At 37.3% G+C, this 26,114-nt stretch overlaps 1 protein-coding gene across 1 annotated transcript; it reads right to left on the minus strand.

Annotated features, from left to right (window-relative positions):
- Window positions 1-1,601: 1,601 nt before the first annotated feature.
- Window positions 1,602-26,114, minus strand: LRIT1 (leucine rich repeat, Ig-like and transmembrane domains 1). The gene is made up of 5 exons (XM_075216994.1): window positions 25,871-26,114; window positions 8,762-9,228; window positions 5,605-5,910; window positions 5,109-5,285; window positions 1,602-2,685 (listed from the first exon to the last, which is right to left on the minus strand). The coding sequence occupies exons 1-5, from the start codon at window positions 25,990-25,992 to the stop codon at window positions 1,916-1,918; spliced, it is 1,842 nt and encodes a 613-aa protein (XP_075073095.1). The 5' UTR covers window positions 25,993-26,114; the 3' UTR covers window positions 1,602-1,915.

Consider the following 26,114-nt stretch of genomic DNA (forward strand, 5'->3'; position numbering starts at 1 on the left):
AACCCAGCCCAGCCTGTGAGACTAAGTGAGAGGAAGGAGGGGCTGTCATTAAGGGGGGATAGGAACTGAGAGAGAGGAGACATCAAGAGGAGAGTTGTAGCTGGGGACCTGGGGTGGAAGCTCCCAGGCTCCCCCAGCATTCCCTGGAAGTCTGAGCATGGTGACTGAGCCAGGGCAAGGAATGTGTGCCCTGGATGAGGGGGAGAACTCCATGCCACTATAGAGAACCCAAGAGAGAGGGGGACACTTTGCATGGAAGAGGCCCTGGAGTGAGGGCTGCTACAAGAGGCCTGGTAGCTGTAGTGTCAGATCCTGAGGCTGAGAGTACACAGAGTGACGTGTCAGAGCACAGGAGACATCATCCCCGCAGAGGAGGGATGAGCTGCAGTTGAGAGGTACACAGAGTGTGTCAGAGCTGCATGGAGGAGAGGCTGCCTGCCTATTAGCATCCATGCATGTGCCCCTGCAGAAAGGGTATCTGCAGTGAGTATGGAGTGTAAGAGAGACCAATGATTTATGTTACATAACATCTGGATAACATTAAGAACTGTGCAGGAGGAGTAATGAGATATATTTGCAACCATTATGATTATCGTGCTGGAGGAAGAGTGTAAATAAAGAGTTGAGTTTGTTATAGAGATGGTCTGGCGCCCAAATTATTGTGACTTTTACACTGCACCAAAGTGACATTACCTGTGTCCCACTAACTACAAAGAAACACCTGCATGTGCAGGGACCCCCTGATCATTTACACCCATGCCCATCAGCTAGCCAGGGCTTGAGAAGGAGGTGCACTGTGTACCCTTTGCACCCCACACTACACACAGTGACAGGGGGTTACACTAAGTTGAAACTTGTGCATTCTAATGAATAATGTTCTTTACTGTATATGGTCCCAGAACTCCTGTACCTTATATTATACAGTACTAGAAACACTAGTTTAAAAAATACATAAATATATAATATCTATCTGTTGAGAAATATATATGTATATGTATCACTGGCTGGAAAACAATGTACATCAATCCATTGTATTTAGAGAATCAGCATATTTACTATACAGCGGTTCCGTAGAACCATCGATTCCCAAGTAATTTTTTAAAAATGGCACTTTTATTAAAGACAACGCCCATTAGGTTTTGTCTTTAGTAAAATTGCCGTTTGAAGAAAATGACTTCAAAGCACCGGGAATTGTCGGTTCTACGGAACCGCCGTATAGTAATTATACCCCTATGACTCTGAAGGATAGGACATATAATCCAGCAGGGCAGCAGTGAGAATAAAGCACAATATCAAGTGAGAATATTAGAATCAGACATGAACTAGGGACATACACATGACAGTGATTGTGAATGGGATTGACCTAATGTGAAATGGTATTTGATGACGGGTTGATTAATTTGGTAGAAGAAATAAGATGAGTAAAGTTGCGTGGTAATGTATAAGATGACAGAAGAGGCTAAAACACTATATTTTGATGTGAAGATAACACCCTTCTGACTCACAACTCTCTGTGACTCAGATATAGGTAGCTATATTTCTGTTGAAGAAATGTTTTAAAATGAAACAATTGTTTTCTACTTCTTTAAATGATGTACATGTTTGAAAAATTAACAAGGAGACATTTATTAGATAAATTAAACAATACAATTAAACAGGAATGTTTTCACTGCTAATACCCAACATTGTGATCTCTCACATTTCACATTTTTGTTTCTTTCAAATCAGCTACAATTATGACATTACTGCAAGTCATTATTTGAACCTACTAGTGTTTATATCCAAAAGTTACGGCACATGGTGGATTTACTTTGTTCACATTAATTGTTAACAAGCTTTTCTCTATTTACATAGTTAATGTCAGATTAACCTGGCTCCAGAATGTGTTGTATATTTTGTATATTGTTCATTTTCATTAGCAAAAAAACTCATTGGGCTGGCCCTCTGGTTTTGGTATTGCTTCAGAATCTACACTGGACCGTGCAGACAGTAGCCTATTTGATTCATCAGGATTATGTCTAGTCAAATATTCCCCTTCTGCTGCCTTTGTTTTGTTGCTGGTGGAAAGACTTTCAAAAGTCACATAGGAGTCCTGTATAGCTTTAGACTTCCGGACCAATCCTTTTTTGCATCGCCTTTTCAAAGCTCCGCAGCAGACCACCAAAGTTAGAGGGACAGCGATTACACAAGCTACACTGATCACCACAACATTTATTAGTTTCTGTGTGCCACCAGCAGAAACAGCTTCGTCAGTGGAGAAGATAATGCATTGTTCTTTCTTGGGTATTACTCCTTTCTCACAAACACAGGCAATGTATTTTGTTTGGGGGATTAGACCATCTATAGTAATTTTGGTTTTGCCAGGCTCCACATTGATCCTCCGCATGTCCCTTTCTCCAAAGATTGCATAAAGAACACTGAATACTGTGATATTTTTGGCAAGAGGAGCTTTCCAAGCAAGAGACACACTGTGGTCAGTATCCCCAATAACTTTAACACCTCTAACCAAACGCTCGCTCTGTGGCTGCTTTGTTGGTGAAGTTAATAAAATATTGCCTAGATCTTTGATGTCTGGTTTCATGACAGAGTTGGGATTGATATTCTGCACTTCACTGTCCTGCACCCGATTGCCATTAACTTTGTATCTTTGCATGCCAATGTTGTCTTCTGTGGACAGATATTTTTCTGAAAAAATGAAAAAAAATACAAGATGGAGAATTTCAAAAAGTTTAAATTACAAATGGATTTAGTCAAAAGTTGCAGGCATTATGTGTTTGGCATTTGGGACACATATATGGTTCATGTGGGGGCCCAGTCAATGACTGGGTAGCCTGAAAAATGCAGTTTTTAGCTGACAATAGTCCAGTTTAAAATCTGGAATATCCCGATTTGAACAATGGTATAGTCATCATCATGACACGCTGTGGAGGGACCCTGGAAAATTGCATATAGACACCAAGCCTTTAACATTGAAGTGTTCATAATTTACTTGTGTTGGTTATATATAAAAAAAGACAGGAAATATACCTGTGCTGTTATAACACATAAGTATTTATTAGGCAGAATAAAAATGTATGTGGTATTTAAAAAATGAGTTGTCCGAGCCATGATCAGAGGGACAGGACACTAAACTGTAGTTCAAACTTTCTGTACTTGGCGATTAACAGAACACTGCAATGAGAAAACAGGCACCAGGAATGAAACAGAGGCGCTGGAGTTGCAATATACTGTTTTGCTTTTCTTTGTTTTTTTGTTTTTTTGTATTGTGCTAAATTCAGACTGTCACTAAAAGACCTACCTGGTGACATTTGGGTGCAAAAGATTTAGTCAAAATAAAACCACTTGGTCTGTCTCAAAATCATTAAAATTCCCCAAAGTATATATCTCACACTCACTGTTAACCACAAAGAGCTGCCATATTAGGAAGTCTTCAGTTACTCGCCGACTTATCTCAAAATATAATCACAATCTAAATTAATCAGAGTTAAGCTGGGTAAACACTAATGCATTTATTGTTCAGATCACACAATAAAGAACCGTTTGGCCAGATATTGCAAGAGTGTGTACGCTACCTTGATCCTTTTATCCTACCAAATTCGCATCTGCTGATTTGCTTTTATACACTTCCTAAAAATCATGATAAATGATGGAAAGATGTCGGACAAATGTTAAAGTGTGTATGAGTTAATGACCAGCAGTGCAGGCAAATATCTGTAGAGTTTACAGAGTCACGATCTTTTCAGCAGATGGTTATAAGAGATGAAGGTAAATTGTGTAGATATGTACCCATGAATCTCCATGATCATCGAGACTTTCAGTCGGTGGTAAAATCGTTTCAGAAATCTGAAGTAAGATGCAAGTGTGTACCCAGCTTAACTGTGAACCAAACATCTTCCTGCTTAAATGTAGGGATATAAAAATCAAACCTATCTAGCACATGAATTCTTTAAGATTATAAAGACAGAAGATTGTTAAATGGGAATGTGACAATAAGTCACAACTCTATTTGAATAAAAGTGATGATAACAAATTAACATACATAAATTACAATTTTAAATTTAAATTTTATTTATGTCTTATTTTAAAATTTTAAAATAAAACATAAATAAAATCCAAAAGCAGAAAAATTACATTCACATATTCTTTTGTATAATCTGCCATTCGGGGAAGGCTAGAAGGTGTGGATAATTCATCAGCAGAACCTCAGAAACTGTCAATTTCTAAAATCATGTCACTAGTTTTTAAACTTTCTTCCTTGCCCAACCCCACTCCTCTGTCACATCACACCAAGTTCAGACCTAAAAATAACATTTCTACAAATACATAATAACTCTGTACTGGAACATAACAGAGATATGGCAGAAATTCTACCAAACATGGAATGATTTTTCTCCCATATACATATGAAATATGCTTACACTATACTGACTCCTTCGAGAGATGCATTAAACCTGTAGGTTCCTTATGGGTCCTATATCTGTCATTAATTGATATTATCTGGCTAGTTTCTTCTTTATAAAGAAGTCTTCCCAAACATGGATTATGGAAAGTATTACTTTGATCCTTTATGTTTGCCATAAGGATTATACACTGAACTTGAAGTTACCCAAATATGGTCCTGTCTAGCTAAAGGAACTTAAAACAAATATTTGTGGTCCATGAGACACTAAACTGGGCAATACAAATGGTTGATTAACCAGAGATGCCCTGTTGTCGCAGAAGAGCAAACAATCAAAGCAAGGTGACAGAAAACAGGCCCTCTGTAGCAGGTCTCCATCATAATACAAGAAGCCCTTGTTTGCTTACACAAAGTGATTTGCTGTAATCAATGTTAGCTTAAGTAACTTCAGATTTTATAATATACAATGATGTGGTCATATATATATATTATTGCCCTAATTATCATGATTAAGTTAACATCATGGCACAAATATATTACAGTTTTAGATAGAGAATCCTGCTTAACTAAGCGTAAAAACTTTATATTGGTGTACATTTCACAGGTATTTTGGATGTTCTTTGAATAGTATAAATCTGCATATGAAAGCATCAAATCATTGCTAATGTAATACAGCATTAAGTCTTATCTGTACCTTCTTGATACATACCACTGTCATTTGGTTCATCAGTTGTGTTGGAGTCAGTGACTAGAACTGAAATGAAGGCCTCAGTCATTCCTAAAATGTTTTTAGCTTTACATATATATTCCCCTGATTCCTTATAAGTCACAGTAGGCAAGTTTAGCATGGACCAGCTAAGACCATCGCTTGATATTTCCTGGTGCACTGCAAACCAAAACAATAAAAATAACTTTAGTTTAACAGATAATTAAAGCTAATGTTGCCGGTTTAAAAACATAAAACACTGTGCAGCATTTCTTGCAATAACACATATGTTGCTGGAAAACAATTGTCTGGATTAAGTAATGTTCATGCTTTGGTTATGTTTTTTTTTTACAAACTGATCAAGTGTAAGCTTTTGAAAAGGACGCTTAATAAGATTTTAGAAACACACACTAGCTTTACAAAGCAGAGTTGGTAATTGGTCACTAAATTGGTTATAGAGCAATAAATTAAAAGTCTATTGCAAAGTTATTGTTCCTACCAGATCCATTAATATTATTCCCATCAGCTCTTCTCCAGCTCAGTTCAGGGATTGGTATACCCATAGTACCACATCGCAATAAGACTGTGCTTCCAATCATTGTCTTGAGTTTTGCCACAGAAGTGTGAATGACTGGACTCTGACACTTCCTCAGCTCCACTTGGTTAAATTGTACTCCTGCAAGGCTGCGTGGTGAATAGCACTTCAGGCGCGGCTCTATGAATGCTACTAAGGGAGACGGGAAGTTGAGGAAATGAACCATTTCATAAAGGCTGCAATCACATAACCAGGGATTATCCTGCAGACCTGCAAGTTAAACAACATATTTTTATGATTATTTTATTATTATAAAGATGCAGTTTCTAAAAGGTTGAATTTGATGGATTTCTGCAGTTCTCCGTAGCACTGCAACTAAATTTCATCTGAGGCTAATCAGAATCCTAGAGCCACCACTCTCCTTCTCTATCTGCTCAAAAAATGAGTTGTATGTATTTTGTTACACACTATACTTTGTGCTGTTGTTGGCAGCTATGCAAACCCAATTTATAAAATCAAATTCACATTATGTACTTTGACATAAAAATAATTGTAACAACTTTCAATTGGAGAAAACCCCATTCATACATGACAGCCCTCTGAGCTCTCTTTACCTACTTTTGCTACTACAGAAAGCATGTTCACATTTTTTACAGCCCAACCTACATGTCTACCTGTGACATTATGCTAAATTCTCATTATTTTGGTAATGGTGTTTATATAGTGCTTCACATATTGACCAGAACATCCTGTCTGCATCATTACTGTGCCGAGCCGAACTGTGCAGCTGCAGAGGCAGCAAACGACCTGGCTGCTTATTAGATGAATTTAATAAAAAAAATATGTCAGGTGGCTTAATGTCCCAGACTGGTCCATAAGAGAGGGGTCCAGGACCACGTACCCCTTGTGCCCCTCTTTAATTCTGCTCTGCTTATATCTATTATTCATTCTTACCAAGTATCCGGAGATATTGAATGTTCAGGACATTACACTATTACCTGCGTATTGTTACTGACCTCTATGGCCGCAGTCTACCCATTTTCTAATAGCTACTTGCATGTCATGTTACAAAGCACACATCACCTGAAACATTACAATGAGTTCAGTGTGCTCCAATAGATTTAACATTCACCTGCACTCAATCCAACAGAGCACCTTTGGGATGGGGTGGAACAGGAAATTCTCAGCATGAATGTACATTCTCAATGGAATGTTTCCAGCATCTTGCTAAATTCATGTCAAAAGTAGATCCTACCCAGTATTAGAAAAATGTACTTAATAAAGTGATTGTATGCTTTTAATCCTTTGGTTTTACTTTTTTCAACAAGATAACGCTGCTATCATGTTCACTAGTTCACTGCTAGTCTCACACTTCTCGTTACACATGTTAATTAATATAGCTGGGGAAAATGATTGGCACACAGACAGCTTTTATATTCATTTTACCCCAGATGAAGCTGTTTGATATGCAAAACTGATAGTGTTGTTTTTTTTATCTGATATTGTATCTGATAATACTACAATACTACCAATACTACTTGTTAACAGATTTGGTGGTGTCAACAATCTGAACTAGTGATGCTCCAGAGTGGATAAATTATTTTGCAACAGTCATGCTGAAAAAAGTTTTGTAATTCAGAACAAATTGTTCCGTCATGAAAACTGTAAAAGTAAATATAAATTGAGGACATCATAAATGTAAGGTACAACATTTAAGTCAACATGCAGAAAATGGAGTCAATATTAAATATAAACAAACCTACACATCTGAATAATTGATGTGAGAAGAATGGGCGCTCAGGAGTAAAAAAGGTTAATTTAAGCTGCTGCCTTTAACCCAGAAATTAGCAAGGGTATCCTTCCTTTTTCAGTAAGTATTTTATCACATAGGTGTGGGTTCTGGCGCTGCTCAAGTTGTTAGACTCTCAAAATCGCTCTAAATGCTGGTCACTGCAACGTTAGTGGAATGTTTTAAAAAGGTGATCCAATACTATTATTGGTTAGTTCTAAAGCAGTGGTGCCTATTTTAAAACAACAGAAGCATGAACATGAACATAAGACTATAGCCAATAGCGTGTGTCTTACAGTTCAGTGAGTTCAGTAATGCACTTACATAAATGTGTGATTAACAGGCGTATATGAAGTGGAGACTTCATCGCTTTATTCAGCGCACACTTTTATGCTTCATACAGGGTCTATGCATCATAAGATGCAGTGCTGCTAAATATGCATCGCTGCACATCACAGTGATGCATATTTATGCACCGCTAAGATGCACTATGCCAGGGCTACTCTGGGAGCCCCTGCGAAGTGACCAGGTTGATGCAAAAACTTTTTCCTATTTACTAGCAGCACTTTCACTGTATCGGTTACTGCAAAGCCAGAGAGGCTTCAGCAGAATCCCATAGGAAATGACAGGTAACGCCATCCTGAGATGGCTGCACAATGCATAGTTTATCGAAGCTTGATGCATTGCAGAACATTGTAGTCCCCATAGTAATTTATGGGCATGGTGTTAGCCTAAACGGAGGATATTTCTGTGAAGTCTCCTCCGTTAGGCATGTAGTGCATAGCAAACATACTTAAAAGATGCGGAAACAGCCGTCTAAGCATCTTTCCAGTGGAAAATTAGCTTCATGCATAGACCCCATAGCATGTTGCAGTAGGAGTAGGTAAGCAGAGAGAGAAATTGTGCATATGGTGAAGAACTTTCCACACTCTATTTCTAGGCTGTAAAAAAATGCACTTACATTGGGTTAAAAGGATGGTCAAATGTAGTTAGTAGGAGGTGCACTCTTACTGCAACATGCTATATGAGGAATAAATATGTGCACTCAATAAAGAGAGGAAGTCTCCACTTCTGAGAAAAGAACATGTTTGACAGTCTAACAACTTGAGCAGCGCCAGAACCCACACCTATGTGATAAAAAAAAAACCTACACATTTATCTCATAAATGCATTTCAAACGATATTAAACATATCAAATAAAAAATCTGCACTTTGATCAGATATTTTCTTGAAGATTTCTTTCAAAGACTTTCTTGTAACAAGTATATCGGACATAAATTAAGTATGTGCCAGTTTGCAAAATAAAATGTTCAACATCATGACAGTACTTACCTAGGATTAGAGTAGAATGGTCACTTGAAAAATATGAAGCAGAATGCAGATTTAGCCAGGATGCAATGAGTTCCTGAGGAAGTGTAAGGAGTTTATTGCTGGACAGATCCAGGTACGTAATGTTTTTCATGTAACGAGCCGCATCTTTAGGTATTGAGGATAGTTCATTATTGTGCAAGTCAAGTAACCTCAGACGGGGTGTGCTGACAAGGGCTTCCCAAGGAAAGGATATGAGGTCATTGCCATCCAATCTAAGTTCTTGAAGTTTCCTCAGGCCCCGTAATGTAACCACACTTAGACTCACAATTGAATTATAGGGCATCCAGAGAAACTCTAGGTTTGACAGTAGATGGAAAGCTTCCCCTTGTACACGTCTAATAGCGGTCTTTTCTATGCGAAGTTTAAAGGTGTCTGCTGGAATGTTAACTGGTGTTAAGGTCATCTCTGGGTCATTACAAAGTACTTCCCTAATTAGATAATAAAAAACACAGAATATAATATAAATGATATACAATGTAAAAGAGAACAAAATACTTAGTTAATAATGCATAAATGCATAAAACTTAATAAGTAAAAAAAAAATTATGCCAAACAATGATGTCTATGACGGTTGTCAGAAGAGATGGGAGTCATAATGTTTTGAAAGGTTGACTCTGGTTGCTGAACGCCAGTTGAACATCCCTGACTGTATATATTAAATATTATCCTGGTTTATTAAAACTTATAAATGCTTTTCATTTTTTAAAAGACTGTTTTCTGCTGCAGATGACGCAGCTATTGGTTTATTCACCACTGATGAGCACATCCTGATTGTTATAAAGCTTGGACACATCACTACCCATTTACATGGCGAACCTTTTAGGAGATGTTTAATTCAATTAGCATATCTAGGTGGTATAGCAAAACTGATCACATTATACTTAGAAAAGATATATCCTGCAAAACCTATGTAAAAAATAAGGAAATTGATTTTTATATCTATTTTGATGCTTAATATCTAAAATCATAAATTATATGTTAACAATTGTATTAGAGGCCTTGTATGAGATAGAAATATTATCTAAAATGGTGATTACAACAAGTGGTTGTAATTGCATTAGCTAGCTCTAAATTCATTTGCAAAGTTATACAACTTGCAACTGTAACAATATAAAGATGAGGGTAATATTCTTTTTCTTTTCATTTTTGTATGACTCAGGAGTACCAATATTACTTTGTTCAATAACTCACTCAATAAGAAACATTCTTTTTGCATTCCGTACGATATTAGCATTGTTTGGGGAGGTCCTTAAAAAAAGACAAAAGCACAAAACCCCAAACAAAACAAACAAAAAGCAACTTCTAATGGACCCCTGGAAAATACCCAATTTGCTTCTTTATTAAAACTGCTCTTCTTTAAGGCATTGCAAAATGATTTTGTATAATAATGATTTGAAATATTATCATGAACTGTAGCACAATATATACTAAAGTCACACAAAATAAACTTGCCCCCAAACTCGCAAAAATGTCACCAACGACCTAACCTTTGCCCATGCATGTGTGATCATATACTCCCTAGGGTGAGGTACCCATTTAATTGATTTTTTTTTAAAAAACTAGTAAAAGCAAATGTCAAACACATAGAGCTCTTCCTAGGATTTCACAATGTGTTTACCCAGTGCGTTACAGTTTTCAGATATAGTATGCAAGGCTAGCAAATGGTAACAGCGGTAATGGCTTATTTATATACAACTCACATACAGCTCATTTACATATAATGGCCAATTTACATACATTTTAATAAAATAAAAAATCCTAGTAAATCACATGGATTTAATTACATCAAATGAGTCAGTCATTAAGAACAAATTCAGATTTCTTGGCTTTAAATTTAAAGAACAATTCATTTTTACAGATTGTTAGGATTGACTGGATTTTACATGGCAAATAGAGGTCTATACTTGAAACATGGGTACTCAGACCAAAGGCATCTCTGTGATTTATTAGTAACGTTCCCTGGCAATCTTATTAATACATTTGTTGTTTAGAGGCCTTATTTTAATTAAACAGTTGAACTGTGGTTACAATATTAGTCCGTACTATTCTACTAGCTCCTAAATTTACAGTAAGTTTGCTTTTTGCCTGTAGATAGGTTTGACTAATTCTGTAGAGACCAGTTTTAGAATAAACATAACCAACTTGCTTAGCATGTCCTGCAACCAATTAAAAATTAAAATCCCATGATGTTTCTCTGTCCCCACATACCTCACAGACCTGGTCAGAGTAGTACAGCCACTTTAAGCCACCAAAACTTGTCCTAGAGGCAGTAAAGCAGTCTGTCTTGCAACATAATGCAAATGACCACCTAATATGGGACTCTTTTTATTCAGTCAAAATAAATCTAAAACAATTGGAAATAATCATTAAAAATTTATTTCAACCATGTCAGTAAAAAGAATAAGAAAAATTAGCATGTATACTTCTGTTCTTGAACCCTATATATATATATATATATATATATATATATATATATATATATATATATTGTATGTAAAATCATCATTGAGAGAGGTGGATACTGACCTGGGTGATCAGAGTCATAAGTATAATGGAATTACTTTAAGTTTTCACTTATGTTTTGCCTATTTATTTTACGTTACCTGAAAAATGTTTCAATATATCTATGAGGAGGTTTGACTAATTTTATACAATATTTTCTGCTAACTATATGTCAGAGATTAAGTTTCCTTATAACTGGTAGGCATTTTACCTATGCAGTACCTCAAATGATGTCACTATGTCCCTGCCTACCTCACAAAGGATTGTTCAGGGTAAATAACTGCCCCAGCCTAAGTTGCTCAGTCTGAAGTGTACCTGCTTGGCCAAAAGCAACAAATTATGTCCAACAAGGTAAAATAAAGTTAGACAGTTGTTTCAGATGAAAAGGCATTATATTAAAAAAAAAGCTAGTTGACCCACACAAAGGCAAACAGACTGTATAAAAGTAATAATCTTAAGGGCAGGGGGGACCTTCCTACCCCCACTGTCTGGTATGAATCTGGAAGCCAAGAGCAGAGTACTGGCCTGTCAAGATCGGTGGTTGAAAACGCACACACCCTCAATCCTCATTTCTTTCTGCAGCTGCAGGTTTGCTTAGACATCCCATAAGCAACCAGACAAGCATGGCAAAGTGATCCCATGAGTGCACTGCAGTTAATCACGATGAAAGAAGGCTCAACTCTATAGGTGCTTATCAATTGGCTCCCTGCTTATTATACTGCAGGGTGCCTCTGTCTCTCTCATACAGTTGATAGTTATAGCCAAGCTGTATGTTACTGTAGCCTGAATTCTTATTTTTCTGCCTTCTGGTGTGAATCTGCCAGGATACTGAACTTATGGGTTGGGTTGGGTACAAATTTAAAGCGGCAATGTGGGGTTAAGTGTTTAAGCACTTAACTTTAGGGGTGTCCATATTGCCGCTTGAAATTTTTATTGACAGACGTTGCAATGACGTCACCCCGCACTGCCGAAGACTTTTTCAATCGGAATGGCTTGCTTTCAGCATTGTGCTTCCATCGGTCATCTTCAGCATCGGGTTCAACAGAAGTCTCTTTATTTTACAGTCGGATTTTAATTCTTTCACATTTTCTTTGGGGAGGAATTGCCCATGTCGGAATTCTTAGCATAGATAAATCGTACCCAACCCACAGAAATAGAAATAGCGCAAAGCTTGAGATCTTATATAAAACAATTTAATAGCTAATATATAGCTTGTTAGTGCATAAATAAAAATTGAGACTGCAATATAATATTGTAAAAAGACCAGAAATAACAATATTATTGACACAATCCTCAATTAGAGTGCCAATTATATAATGGAAAATATCGAATCCAATAAAAATATGATCCAGCACAATATGATGTAGTGGTAGAATGCCAGTTAATCAAGCTGGCTATGATGACCGTTCGCACAATAAAATGTGCATAACCACTTGTAATTGCAAATACAAGGTATGTGAAGAAAGATAAACACTTGTACCATAGTTGTAAATGGCTAGTTCATAGCTATCTCACTAATATGATAGTCCGCACAATTTGAAGTGCATAACCGTATAGATTTGTATAAAAGGTATATGTAGAAGAGCAACTTGCTCAATGTTAGGTTTGAGAAAATGTTCCAACCTGTGAATGACTCGGCGTTCACCGCCGTTTCATCAGAGGTAATGATGAAACGGTTTAGTTTATTTTAATATATTTCGCTTATTTTAATCATATATAAAATAAAAGTTATATTTTCACAACAGTATGCCCTCACCACTCTCGGCAGAATCACGCTTTTGCATCATTGCATTATAGGAGGGGGCAAAATGATGCAAATTGCAGCGCCCTGCCCTGCTCCATCCTCACACTTCATCCCCCTTCCGGGATCTCCTGTACGACATACCTCCATACTGCGACATGTTAAAATCTGGGTACAACTGAATAGCAGTGAGAGCATATTATGCTCTATGGAAAAGGGGGCTGCTAAACGTGAAAGCCACCTGTATCACTCAGCCAATCACAGATAAAAGACCACTCCTCATTTGCAGTTTGGTTACTAAGTAGACGGGCTAACTGGAGATTAACTCATTTCATGTTAGTTGCTCCTCAGAAGTTACCCTTTCCTTCCATAAGGTTTTTTCTTAATTTGCATATGGGTTACCCATCTTCACTTTGCGATATGCCAGATTAATAAAAGAAGATGATTTTAGGTAAGTATTTATTAGAGAAAAACATTATTGCTAATTAATGGGGGTACAACTAATTTATTTATTAAGGTGACCCTAATAATTTTTCTCCAATACCCATAGCACTACTAATTTTATTCAGACAGGGCTATTACTACGTATTTTTATTAATAATGGGGCACAAAAATTGATTTATTACTAACAGGGTCACAATTACCCTGGTACCCACCACCAAGGGGTACAAGAAAGGGCCTAGTGCTACTCAGCATTGGGCCAGTAATCTCTAGGTCCCAGGGCCCATTGGTGATGAGGATTTTAACCCATTTCTTTGATGGATCTAAATTCTACTAAAGACAATTCAAGATCTCTTTTGAAGTGGGACCTTTTTGTTTTTTTGGGTCCTGATTAGATTTTGAGGGTACTACACAAACTAAGTAGTGGTTTGAGCTTTATAATCTATGAATTATATATCCACAATTGTGGGACTATTGTTGTTTTTTTATTGATTAGTTTTAAGCTCTTTGAATATGGCCATGTACATGAAATAAATAAGAAGTATATTATTAAGAAACCTTTTGGTAATGCAAGACATATTTAATTTTTTGGGGGTACCAGTTTTGTTCAACTTTCATAATTGATATATATATATAAAAATATTTTTTGGGAATTGGTCTTACTCTTTTTGGTAAACTGCATTTCATTCTCTCCTTTAGTCAATCTGACATTTTGTAACGTTTGTTGCATTCCTTGTATCTCACAGCAGATTCTGTCCTTTCTGACATAGTTTAAATGCCTTCTTATCTTAGGTTTTTAACTTTGTGGTAAGCCAGATTGTTTTTTATTTTATTTTGTACTTGTTCCCCACCGGAATCATTTGGTAAGTATATGAATATAAATCACAATAAAATATTTACATTTGTGTTTTATATTTTTCCCTTAAGAAAACTTAACTCCAGTTTGTGTGTTGAACTGATGACATCAGCATGTGGAAATTCCCCTTTTAAAGTGGTTTTTGCAACAACATGCTCTTCTTTTTTATAGCTAAATCAAAGTATTGATTATAATCACTATTCACCAGTTTTTCCTTAATTTGAACATTTGTAACAAGAGATGTATTGTTTGAGATAACTAGATCCAGCAATGCATCTATTGTAGCCTATTAACCCATGAAATTGTCCGGCAGCAAATTTAAAAAGCTGTGACCCTTTGCTACGTACTCAGTCCTGTTGCACCAGTCAGCATTAGGGTAATTACAATGTCAAAATTGCTCAATTGTGCAGCCTTTTTCTGTCTGTGACAGTTACAGTCTCTCTTTCTCACTATTTACACAAGGGATTAGTAATATACTCCGACAAAAAACTCTTCAGCTTTTAAACCTGCATTAAGCAATACCCATAATGTTTCTGCATCATCATATGTTCATTCAGTATATGATCCTTTATACTCATTTTCTGATCAATTTTGACATACTTTCAATTCCTCGATCACCTGATCTCAGATCTCTCACATGATCTGTGGCCCAGTGGGCCACTTTTGGTAAGCAGAACTGGCGCTGCGGGAATTACCCTCCTGGTAAATAATTATTGCCACTAACAGCCTGTAAGACACTAGAGAGCCCAAAGCACACATCTCACCAAACATGACAGTGAACGGACATCTGTATCCCAAATGTAGAACACATTATTTTTATTGTAAAGAAGGGTCTAGTGAACAGATAGGAATTACAGTAACAAGCATTAACCAATAACATAATTGTGGGGAATAAAGCCTTATCATAACTACACTGTAAATATGTTATATCAAATGAAATCATGTATAAATTGGGCTACTATGGTGTAAAATGTGAAGTCAGCGGATCTGGTGTGTGTTTACCTGATGCTTCTGCCCACCTATATATTAAAAGATTACAGCAACACTTTCAGGAAAAGCTGAGCAGCTTCAAAGGCCCATTGGGTTGAGCAGCATCCTGACATGGAAGAGTTTTTTGACACTGAGAGAGACTCTAAGGAACCGCTCATAGCTTGAGATCTTATGTATACAAAGGCTTTCTATGCAGGTATATAGAAATGTGAACTTCAAAGAAAATGCCTTCATATTTTGGGAAATCCGTGTGGTACTCCATACTGAGGAACAGAAACCACACCAGGATTGTGAATTACAGGTACTAGTGGTACAGTGAACAGCTCTAGTCACGTGTCTTTGGGAAAGGTATGTCATATTGTTATAATCCCATCATGTTTGGTATTTAAATATGCAGGAGATTATGACCGGTTTATTGAAGGGGGAGTTATGTTTCTTGGATAATTCTGAAAAACATTAAGACAGGTCAAAACTTAAGAATAGTTTTAAACAAGTCTTAGGTGACACCCAAGGGGCATTTCCGCGCCCATATTAGCATCCACATTACCCCTGTGAATGCCGTCCCCTTTGAGTTTGCTTAAAAACTTGTGTTGTGAAGGGACAAACTGTCAGTCTTTCGGGAAATCAATCATCATTGATAAGCAGTCCATCTTCAAACCAATTTCCCTTGGTGCAGATTATACCAACTTGTTTGTAAGTCTGAATTTTACCCCTTTATTTTACCTGTTTTGCAACTTTTTATTTGTATGTCAATTGTTTATTAATTGTTTTTTTTATACATAACCTGTAAGCATTGTACTTTTTGTATATTAAATTGATAATTTAATTAGTGATGTCCTTATTACTCTAAATTAATTCACTGCCGGTCTAGTAGAGATAGATTGCTTGACCATGTTAAACCTTTCATGGCTGAGGTGTGAATTTGTGAATACATTTGCATACCAAGTTGAGTGTGTGCCTGCATGTACATTTGTGTGATAAAGCCTTGAGAGGGTTAAGTGTTAAACCTTTGATTGCTGGTATGTGCCTTGCTAACTGTGTGTAACAGTGAGTGCTCATTGTGTGCCAGTGTGAGGCGGTATATTGGGGTCCTATTGCCCTTATTCAATAGGTGGTGGCAAACCAAAGTGGGTGTGGTTGTGTGAGTGCTGTTTCGGGGGTGATTCAGCATATCTGTAACCTGTGTGATAAGTGAGAGGAAGATTGAGTGCTGGAATTGTGAGTAACCTCATAAAGTAAACACTTCCAAGTAACAAGTTCAGGTTGTGACTGGTAAAGGCAGTTAGGAGAGGTTACTTGACAAAATAGAGATGATATATTGTTTGACTGTGTGAATATATGATAAGATATTAAATCAGGGAGTAGCAAGACTATTCGTGACAAAGGAGACAAGTGAAAATAACAATTACATTTCTAGTGCAATAAATCATGCCATTTAAAAGTTTATTGTGGTGACAAGATCAGACCCATGTTAAGCCTAGCTTGGGCTAGGTGTTCTATTCGGACTTGGATTGGATTATTAGTTGTGCTAATTTTAGGTCTACAGTTTAGAGTAAGGCTAGATAAGATTTAGGATTATGACTAATATGCTATGGGTAAAGTTTATATGTCTAAAGTTTTTTATTTAACCCAGGAGAACCAGGATTAACTTGGTCAACAACATACTTGAAAGGGGAGATAATGTATTTTAAGTAAGGGTTCTCCTATCTTCCTAGAACACCAGCAATTGAGATTTAAGTTCCTTTATGACCTTCCTTTTCTAGGCACCATTAGGGTCTCATAATGAGTACCTGGCCCTGGTGGCCCTAGTGCCCTTTTATTAAAATGGTCCTAGCATGGCGATATGATGATGCGTAGATATAGTGAGCACTGTACAGACAATGAACCTTTGGAGACCTCAATGGGTCATAGTTTAAAGGAACTTGTTGATAGCTACCGACACAGTCACATAGATTGATTCACCTATATATGATTATGGACATTTCTCAAAAACATTATTCACTGGTTCCCACCGTTACCCAGTAGCGGGTCCAGCAAGTTCCACTATTACATATTATGAAACCTGTCTACTATGTTAATCATTCAGCTCTGTCTCTCCTCAGCGACAGCCATAATCAACCTCAGTGCTGAAGAACATTAAGGAGAGCTGAGAGATCCACACAATTAGAAGTGTGCAGGCAGAGCACTTTTCAGCTCAACTATTTTTGCATACCAGGCATGCTACTTCCCAGATCCTCTCTTAGGTGATTAGGGGGAATGGATGTTACACTTAAGTCTTGACATAATAATCCCCCTTGTTTACCAGTCCAGCCTCTTTAAACATTGTGGACCTAATATAGAACTGGATACAATTTACATAAAAAAATACAGACATAAAATGCAATAAAAAAAATGTGCATTTTACATAGTATAGAGAGCTGCAGATATCTGAATAGCCCTGCAAATCTGCATACTACATAAAATATTTATGCTGGAGTAAGCATATAATGCTGTAGGGAGATGGTAGTCATCGTCATCAACTTGATGATAATGACTGGTGTGGCAATACATTTTTTTTGTCTTTTTTAAAGAAATAATAATTGTAAAAAAAACATGTTGTGTCCACCCACCCCCACTCAACACATACCAAAGGAAAATAATTCCCTAGAAGAAAACAGTCCCATGCTGAAAGTACTAGGGATCATTCCACATCCCTGGTGCCATGAGTGGGGCGTAATAAATGGCAAAACAAATAGTGCACTACTGGTCCCAACAAGTTATAGCATATCTAAACTGTTTGGGTATGCTGGATCTTGTAGAACTACAAAAGCCAGCATCAGGGGTGGATTGAGAGCCTACCATGACTTTTCCCGGTAGGCCGGTTGGCTCAGGATGGAATAGAATAATCTTAAAATTATTTATTTGCATTTGACTCCGGCAGTGGAGATGACTAGTCAGGCCAGTCCATGGCCTCCTGGATTATTGATTAATAAAGCTGGGACCTACCTTAATCCCACCACCTTGCCTCATTTTCAAAGTAGGGTCCGTGCAGTCAATGCTACAGTGCACGGCCTCTACCCCTCTTTGATGGCCCCTCCCACTGACTTGCTGCAGTGGGACCCCCTTTTTCCGAACTGAGGAGTCCTTGATATCTTTTGTTAAGTAATTTTTCATAAACTACAGGCACTAGACACGCATACACAGGTACAGACAATGGGCACACATATACTGGTGCAGATACACGGGGTACACATATATAAAGACAGACACACATACAGGGACAGACACATTGGGCACACACACACAGGGACACAGACACACGGGGCATACAGATATACAGGGAAAGACATATTGGGCACACATATACAGGGAGAAACACACTGGGCACACATATACAGGGACAAACTGGGCACATATATATAGGGACAGACACACGGGCAGTCTGCCCATGGGTGCCAGATCATGTTGTCACTTGTAGAACTATAAGAGCCAGCATTAAGAGAGGATTGGCAATAGAACCTACCGGGACTTATCCCTCCCGGTAGGCTGGCAGCCTGAGGAGGCCATCTAATGTCTTTCTTGGAGTGAACGGGGATAAAAGAAAATAAAAAGTATTTATTTACATTTGACTCCGGCAGTGGAGATGACTAGTAGGGCCAGTCCACAGCCTCCTTAAATATTGATTGATAAAGCTGGGCATTGCCTTAATCCTTCCCCCTTGCCTTATTTTCAAAGTTTTGTCAGTGCAGTTTAATTGCTATAGTGCATGGCCTCTACCTCCTCTCTGATGGCCCCTCCTATTCACACACGGCAGCGGGACTCACTTCTTCCGCACTGTGCTGTCACTGACATCATATGGTAGGTAATTTTTCATAAACTACAGGTACACACAGGAGGCACACTTACACAGGGACAGACACTGGGCACACATACCCTGGTACACACACTGGGTACACATACACATGTACAGACAGTGGGTATGCATACATGGTGGAAACACTGGACATGCGTATAATGGTACATACTCTGCAAATGCATACACTGGTACGACACTGGGCATACATATACTGGTAAATACACTGGGCACACATATACTGTTGCAGACACACTAGGCATACACATACAGGGAAAGACACACTGGGCACACATATACAGGGACAGAAACATGGGGCACACATTACAGTCTTTTGATGAGACTGAGGGGTTAAAGAATATGAATGAAATTGGCTTGTATTGTATGATGGTCATTTGGATGCTCTTTTTATTGTATGATGGTCACTAGGATGCTCTTTGTATTGTATATGTATCACTATTACTGCCCAAATTATCATGCAAAACAGTATAAACTTTGCATTACATTTTGTATGTCGTCTCCATGAGAGTATTTTCATGTAATTCGGAATTTTATTTTATTTTTTTACATTTTTCATGCAGTATGTTTTATTTAAAAGTATGTGCTTTTTATATCTTTGAAATACCACCTCTAACCCCCAAGAAGAGTTACAGAGGGCATTGGGAAGAATAGAGGACATTGGGAGGGTGGAACCTCTTCTTGGGGGTAAGGGCACACACCACCATGGTTGGGACACCCTAAAATTTTGCATACAAGTAGGCAGCGGGGAAATTTAATTGCCAGTGATGTGGCGCGCGGACATCACCACGATGTCCGACTGTGCACATTACTGCCAATTACAGTAGGAATCTCTGCTCATTTTTCCTAGCACCTCTGTGGGATGAGAGAAAAAATGAACCAAGATTCAAGCCATAACATCGGCACGAGGTGTCTGCTTGGATTTTCCGGAGACATTGAATCTCCCCAATGTGTTTTTAATTTATACTGTTAAGGAGATGTTTGAACCCATGGGAGACCCATCTACTATTAAATTAATGCTATCCCTGGGAACTACCTGCTGCTGGATTAAGCTGCTCCATTCACATAACCAATGTGGGTACCCCACCCACTGATGTGCTGACTCTGCCTACTTGTGTTTGCACTACCTACCAGCGCAATACTTTGTCTACTTGTGTGTTCGCTCCACCAACTGAGAAGGCGGACTCTTCCTACCATTGCATTATGCATTTCCCTCGCCAAAACCCGATGTGGCTAGAGCTACTGGTGTGCTAACTCTGCCCATTTTTGTACTGGTCCCACCCACCATTTATTTGGGCCGCCTACATGAGGCAACTTTCAGAATATTTTCCAGAACCACTTTAAGTTCCCAATCTGCCTTTGACCAGCATGCCCTGGCATCCAGCGCCCAGTGGGACAATTAGTGCACATGTATAAAACAAAATACAGTAATGAGCGCTAGTGCTGGTAGCACTTTTATGGGGTAGATATGCCTTTTTATTATTATCTTTCTTTTGTTTTTATATACAAGCAATGTCTTGGGGTTAGGCAGCCTCAACAGATACACTTCTTGATAGGCCTATCTGTAGCTACTTCAACCTCTACATGTTATGTAAATTACATGACACAGCCTTACTGTACTTGACCTACGCATACCTGCCCCTTCCTTCCCCCATTCCTCTTCTCTAAGTGTAGGGTAGTAAGTGAAAGGTGTGGCTCAATCTACATACGGACTTACACCTACGTATTTTCGTGTTCAAGCACAGCATGGAAATACAGAAAAATTATTTAAGTCTACATTTGACCCTGTATAAAAATCTCAATAAAAATGCGATCTATAACTGGTGAAGGGAATATTATTGTATCTAGGTAGTGGGATCAAATCTGGTTCTAAGGAAATTAAAATAATAGTGACTATTAGTAAAACTGAATATTTACATAAACATGTCACTTATCTAGTGTTTAAAGTGTCTTCTAAACCCTAGCACCCTAGGCAACCACCTAAGGTTTGCGTAGTGGTGGTTCTGGCCCTGAGATCATTAAGCAAATGTTAAGGTACAGCACATACTACTACTACTGTCACGTGAAAGAACTAAAGGACATAATGAATGGACACCACTATATGTTTGGAAATGAATGGCTACTTTATCAGTATAGAATTTCAGTATAAATCTGAACATCAGATTCAAAAGAGGAACAATTTGAAAGCATTTGGAAAAACATAAGGGGTACAGTAAAAAAAGGATGATGGATAGAATGTATGTTTTTATTCACTGCACCAAAAAATCCCTTTCCTCAGCAGTTACTGAAACAAACAATTATTCAGTTCCAGTCCCTTTCCAAACCTTAACTGCTAAATTGTCCCAGTGTTTGCCCTCCTATGTCACAAAGGTCTCACTCCCAGACATAGTGGAGATGATAACAGAAGAAGCTGGGTAGGCATGTGGCACAGGTTATGCAAGAAAGATTGTGGCACTGTTTGGGTATTTGGTTTCCAACAGAATAGTGCTAACAATGGGCTAGAGAGAGCATGAAGAGTCATAGCTGTGTCATACAGGCAGCGCTTGCTGGAATGAGTCTGCCAAAAAAGCAAAGAGGTGGAAACCCTCAATACATTTGGGCATAAGTACTTGCTGTTCAGGTTCACTGGTCACTCTCTTATGAGTAGTGCCTTGTTTGTCTGATGAGGCTGGTTAAGGCTACTGTTTTATTTGTATAGTTTTTGGTCCCTTACCTCAGCGGAGGTACCAAGGTAACCAATTTTCCCAGCAACTAAGGAGGGGTCTAGAAGGGCTATATGGCCACTCAGTATTATGTACCTGTGACAGTTCTCATGGGTTGGGTACCTTAATCCGATGCAGAGAAACCTGACACCTCATATCCTAACACGGTCACACGGATGGTGTGTTCCCCGACAGACTCTTGAGAACGACTGCTTGTAATACACACTTCAAAAGGATTCCGATGAATGAACATGCCGGGCGTTAATTGAAGGGGGCGCCAGCTCTACAATCTACAAGCCTTTGTATAGCACATTGTACAGTTGGCGCCTCCTTAAATTAACACCTTAAAAGCAAGATTAATAAAGTCGCCATAATGTCTGGGTATGCGGTGTCGGGTTTCTCTGTTTCGATATGAAGACTACCACCGGTTCTGATTCACCTGGCATCTTCGCACAAAGGCATGCACTCTACTTGAACATTGGGTAAATACACACCCCAACCCAACACAATGTGGCCACAGGACATAGACATAATCTAATTGTATTGTGTTTTTACAATCTCCATATGTGGATTATAAAGCATTAGAAAATTTGTTCAGTGTTAGGATGATCCGGGCATGGACAGGGAACATGATTCACTAAGATAAGCCAATCCGTACAACAAAAGCCAGGTCACAAGCATTAATGCATTTTCATGTTGGACGCTTGCGATTAACAGCCAAAGATGGGGAGTCTCGGAACTTTTCATTTTGACTACAACAGACCAAGAAAGAAGAAAATACATTTATCTTTAATTTGTTTTGCATGTGGCTCCCTCCCATGGAGGTATTAGGTGTGCGCTGACTGATATGTCCCTGTTTCTTTTCACTATAGCAGGGGGAAAATGTGCTACAGAGACTGGAAAGTATACTATTATTATCGTAGATTTGTAAGGCACCGCAATGCTACACAGTATCGGGCAGTGTGGAAATCAGGACAGACATAAAAAGACACTTTGCATCTGCCTCCATGGTGCTGCCTGAGATCATTTATAAAACTATATGGTTGTTACATACAATATATGCAACATTTTGTTTATAGGCTGCCTGTTCTATTTAACATTTTTTGTAGTAATCTGTTTAAACTATTTGTCAGAATTTACCATCTGTATGCTGCCAGACAATTCCTAACTAGTACTAACCCTGATGGGCTAAGGGCCAAAACAGCTGTAGACCACAGTGTGGATGTGTTAACAGCAATCAGAATTAATGGCAGTCTAGGCTGTTCTGACCTTCACTCCTGCTCTTCCTGTAGTAATTAAATGAACTCATGGCTGTGTTTTTAATTGCAACAAAGTATATGTTGATTGAATTACTTGCTGCTACATGTGCCACTGATTTGATTCTCACATAAATCCATCAGTCACATGTTCAATTAACACTGGCATACCTGATTAAACATGCATATGTCTTGCTCTTGCTTTCTCAGACATCAATGTACAAGTAGCGTATGCTATTAATTGATAAGGCATAATTAATTAAACAAAAATGTTCTTATAAAATTAGAATAGTATGTGAATGAGTTCTCTGTACAGCGCTGCGGAATTAGTGGCGCTATATAAATAAATGGTAATAGTAAGAATAATAAGAATAATAATAAAGTATCTGTAAATATATGTAACATATATGAGACAGACTTATACAATAGTTTAACTGTGGTTCTCATAAGAACACATGAGTTCTCTATTCTAAGTGTTCTGCCAAGTGGTTGTAATAGGTTAGAAGTACAAAATATACACGTTCTTTGTTGTCTATATATTGGTTTTGTGTTTCTTAACGACTCCACTTGTATTTCCTGTTCAAGCACATTTTATCATGTACCGTGCATGTAATTTATAATGTTCAGTAATGTTTACGAATGCCCTCTGATCAATATTTCTTTGTAAAGGTATATTACACCTGAATTGTAGGCTCTGGGGGAGATGGCATAGCTTCCCTATGTCAGATTGCTCTATGATGAATTAATCTGTACTACTATCTCATGCGACCTATTTTCACAACATCAAAGTGCCTACATATATAGTCTCTTGAAACTGTTTTATTTGAAACTAGAAGTGAATAATATTATACTAATAGCCATACTGCTATTACTGAAAGATGTACATGCTAACCTGTGCATTTTAAGTGGATTTTATAGACACCATTCCTTGAAACCTTTTTTTCAGAGATTTGAAGTTTCACTCTAAAGAAGTATTAAAAAAGCAGTACTGGAGGAACATATTGCTTTATTATGAATTACATACTGTAAAGCTTTATTTCAGTATTTATCTATGGCTTGCTTTTATTAAATAAAACAGTACTGTCCTGTTGTTTCCATGTAGAGGCCCACATTTCTGTCATTTCTATTCAAAAAGTGTGTCATCCAACAGAATAATGGGAGCTTTTAAAAAAATATATATGAGAGAGAGAGAGACCCCTGTACTTCAGTAATGGCCTGGAACTAGAAACAATAAATACAGATTTTTAACATATTGATATTGTGTATATGGAATATAAAAAAACAGCAACTTATGTTTCATCAAATTTGCTTATATGTGTAAAAAATGTTTAGTTTTATTTGCTGAAGTGTGACTTAAAAATCACTTAATATATTTTGTGAGTTTATTTGAAAAATTAAGTGCCAATGCATGATAGGAGTTTAAAATTGAAATGTGAATAACTGGACTGCTATATAATATATATATATATATATATATATATATATATATATATATATATATATATATATACACATATACACACATATATACATATACATACATATATACATACATATATACATACATATATACATACATACATATATATATATACATATATATATACACACATACATATATATATATATATACATATATATATATATATATATATATATATACACATACATATATATATATATATATATATATATATATATATATATATATCGGAACTACCACTTTAGAAATACAAGAGATCACAAATAAGAGCAAATTATACATATTTACAGACCTGATGATAGAATAATGTGTAAGCTTGTGAGCAGGGCATTCTTACCTCACTGTCTGTCTGTATTACCCAGTATTGTTTAATTACTGTGTTTGTAAAGCACTACAGAATTTGCTGGCGCTATACAAATAAATGTGATGAGGATGATGATAATTAAAATAAAATAAATGTAATAGAAGTAATGGAAAAAAAAACATGTAAGAGACTGAAATAAAAACAAACAAAATAAAACCATATTAAGGAAATAATATGTAAAACATTCAAATACTTAGTATTTCACTGGACTAAAGTCAATAAAATTTTTACATTCAATGGTTTTCTCAGATAAGTATATTTAAATTGAAAGTCAAATTATATTCATGTCACTAAGTATAGATCCTGCTATGAATACAATTCTTGGTATCAAATTTAAAATGTTCATCTTTATTTTCCACTGTCACATATTTTCTTAAGGACAATTCTTAATTGAATAGTAAAATGCATGGTATTTAGAAGTTGCTTTGAACAAATTCACAGGAAGATAAATTTATTTCTTGTTAGTTTATATACAAACAAGCAATACAACTATGATTTTAGCTTTGTGCACCTGCAGTTTAAAAAATTAAGGCTTACTTTACTGTGCAAGACAAAATAAAATTTCATGTAGAATTGTTTTTGCAAAATGAAAGAAAATAATGTTCATAGGAAAAGCTACGTATTTTTTGTCACTTTTTTGGCGAAGGGTGCCCTCATTTCTTACTGACACTAGTTATAATTATGCAGTATCTGCAGCGCAGAAGGCATTTAAATGCTTTCGTGAAATCAGATTACAGAAGTTAATCCTTTGCAAACAGGAAGCTGTAGCACAAATTGAACGAAGAAAAATCTATAGAGTATAAAATGCAATTCTAGAATGGGGCACACAGAAGGTGAGGCGGCATGTGATACATGTAGGAGCCTAAGACAAAATTGTGGCCGTACCTGGATTTAGACCCATCGCCGAGTGAGTGGAAGGTGCAGCTGCACTGAGATGGGCAGGAGAAGCAAAATAAAGGAAGGCTTCCAAACACAAGGCAGCCGAAGATGACCAAAGAGACACACATGGTGAACTAACCATGAGTTGCACCTTTGGGGACAGGGAGATATGCACAGGCAGCGCCTGGTTACATCTTGTTAAGTGTTTTCCTCTTCCACTTGCAGAGTGATGCTTTAGCTGCAGCTCAGT

The sequence above is a fragment of the Mixophyes fleayi genome, chromosome 6, assembly GCF_038048845.1.
Source record: "Mixophyes fleayi isolate aMixFle1 chromosome 6, aMixFle1.hap1, whole genome shotgun sequence".
NCBI classification, from domain to species: domain Eukaryota; kingdom Metazoa; phylum Chordata; class Amphibia; order Anura; family Limnodynastidae; genus Mixophyes; species Mixophyes fleayi.

Bases quoted from the DNA above. Each gene is read 5' to 3' on its own strand.
- LRIT1 (XM_075216994.1), bottom strand. From the start codon at position 25,992: ATGTGTGTCTCTTTGGTCATCTTCGGCTGCCTTGTGTTTGGAAGCCTT. The intron at 5,286-5,604 runs GTAGGAACAATA...TTTGGTTTGCAG, and splicing joins GAATAATATTAATGGATCTG to TGCACCAGGAAATATCAAGC. The intron at 2,686-5,108 runs GTATGTATCAAG...TCATTTTTTCAG, and splicing joins TGATGAACCAAATGACAGTG to AAAAATATCTGTCCACAGAA.